Source organism: Austrofundulus limnaeus, unplaced genomic scaffold (assembly GCF_001266775.1).
Source record: "Austrofundulus limnaeus strain Quisiro unplaced genomic scaffold, Austrofundulus_limnaeus-1.0 Scaffold746, whole genome shotgun sequence".
NCBI classification, from domain to species: Eukaryota; Metazoa; Chordata; class Actinopteri; order Cyprinodontiformes; family Rivulidae; genus Austrofundulus; species Austrofundulus limnaeus.
The window spans coordinates 140,534-142,240 of record NW_013953148.1 but is presented as its reverse complement, the minus strand read 5'-3'; the positions used below and the strand labels follow the sequence as shown (position 1 = coordinate 142,240).

At 38.1% G+C, this 1,707-nt stretch overlaps 1 protein-coding gene across 1 annotated transcript in view; it reads right to left on the bottom strand.

Moving 5' to 3' along the window:
• Positions 1-1,707, bottom strand: part of LOC106532295 (FH1/FH2 domain-containing protein 1) — a 13,889-nt gene that overhangs the window by 6,126 nt on the left and 6,056 nt on the right. The window contains exon 5 of the mRNA XM_014028320.1: positions 154-315. Within this exon, the coding sequence (XP_013883774.1) occupies positions 154-315 (162 nt within the window). The remainder of the gene's footprint in view (positions 1-153; positions 316-1,707) is intronic.

Here is a 1,707-nt window from a genome sequence, read left to right as displayed (position 1 = left end):
TCCAGTGAAATATATTTATGTTTGTGGTTGTAATGTGACAAAATATGGAAAAGTTCAAGGGGTATGAATACTTTTGCAAACCACTGTATTCAAAATGAGATTGTGCATATGCACAGTCAGGAGATCTGGACACATATTAGTGCAGCTACACACCTTGCCAGCTTTAGTCACCGCAGAGATGTCAGAGTAGAGGTCAGAGGATTGTGGGTAGAGCTCCAGCAGCAGAACGCAGACGTGGTGCAGCAGAGGCTGGCGGGTGTGCGTGTCCCTCACCTGCGACAGCTTCCCCAGGTAACTCAACTCAAAGCCACGGGCCTTTAGGATGTCAGAACGTCTTGTTAGGTGTTGGAAACAAAACTAAAGAACATACATTTTCTGCTAAGTGCTGGATGACTTTGGTGAAATTTGCTGAAGAGGCTGAGTTTTTTAAGCTACAAAAAAGTAGGACATTAAATGCTTAAAGGAGACATATCATGCTAAATGCACTTTTTATGCATTTATAAACTATATTTGTGCAATTATAGTGTCTAGGAGTGTAGAAAACTTTAATTTATTCTGTCCTGTTACTGCAAAGATATTTTTATATTATTTTATGGGTCAGATTTTTCAGTTTGTTCAAAATCTGCCGTTGCTTATTTCGTTTCATTGTTTATTTCATCACACWTTTTTCTTCGGAACTACCATTCATGGTAATGTATTTCCGGCCAACTGGATTTCATAGTCCGCAATTTTTTTCCTCGCTGTGTGATTTTGTAGTCCATAGCGTCTTGCCGAATATGCAAGTTCAGAAGTCAAAATGTTCGGTCCTGGGGTGTGTAAACTCACATTATTATCTACATAGACTACCAGCGTCAGAGCAGAGCTTCTTCAAAGTGCCTGGTTAAGTTTCATTTTTCAAGGAAATGGACCCACAACAGGGATGAAAGTGCTTGCGGACAACATAGGAGGAATGTTACAACAAGGGTGAGTTATGAACTGTAAATGTGTTTTAACTGTCTAATTTAGCTGTTTCTACCCTCTGTGTCGGAATATGAGGGGACAAAGAACAGCTGTTTAAGTTTCTTTACTGAACGGGCGCTCAGCACCATGTTTTACTTTCACTTTAGCCCCCACACTGTAATCAACGTGTCCGTGTTGTTTTTCTTTTTTAGAATGCTGGAGCGTTTCAAACTGTGATCTAAAGATAACGTAAAAGATAAAAATGTTTTTATGTCCACTTTTTTATATTTTATGGGATTTTATACATATGGTTTTAATAATTATCTTGACCTGGGTTTGTGCACAGGTGTATCTTATATAAATCCAACTCAATTACAGTCTACACAGGGATCTATATTATATCCTGAAAAGGTTAGACAACCTCCTGTTATGTCAAGTCTGAACACTACATCAGTAAGAAAGCAAAAGCGATTTTCCTGTCTAAAAAAACAATCCAGGGACACTAAATCAACTAGGTAAAATTAGAGGCTTTAAAATCTGTCATTTAAATATGAGAAGTCTTGTACCTAAACTGGATGAATTCAAAGTAATACTTGCTCAGACACAAGCACATGTTATTGCTATATCAGAATCATGGCTGACTCCTGCTATGCCAGATTTGTGTCTTTCAGTTGAAAATAATACATTGTATCGTAGAGACCGTATGATGGGCTTGGAGGTGGTGTTGCAGTTTATGTTCACAGGAAATACTCACATTCTGTAATAGAA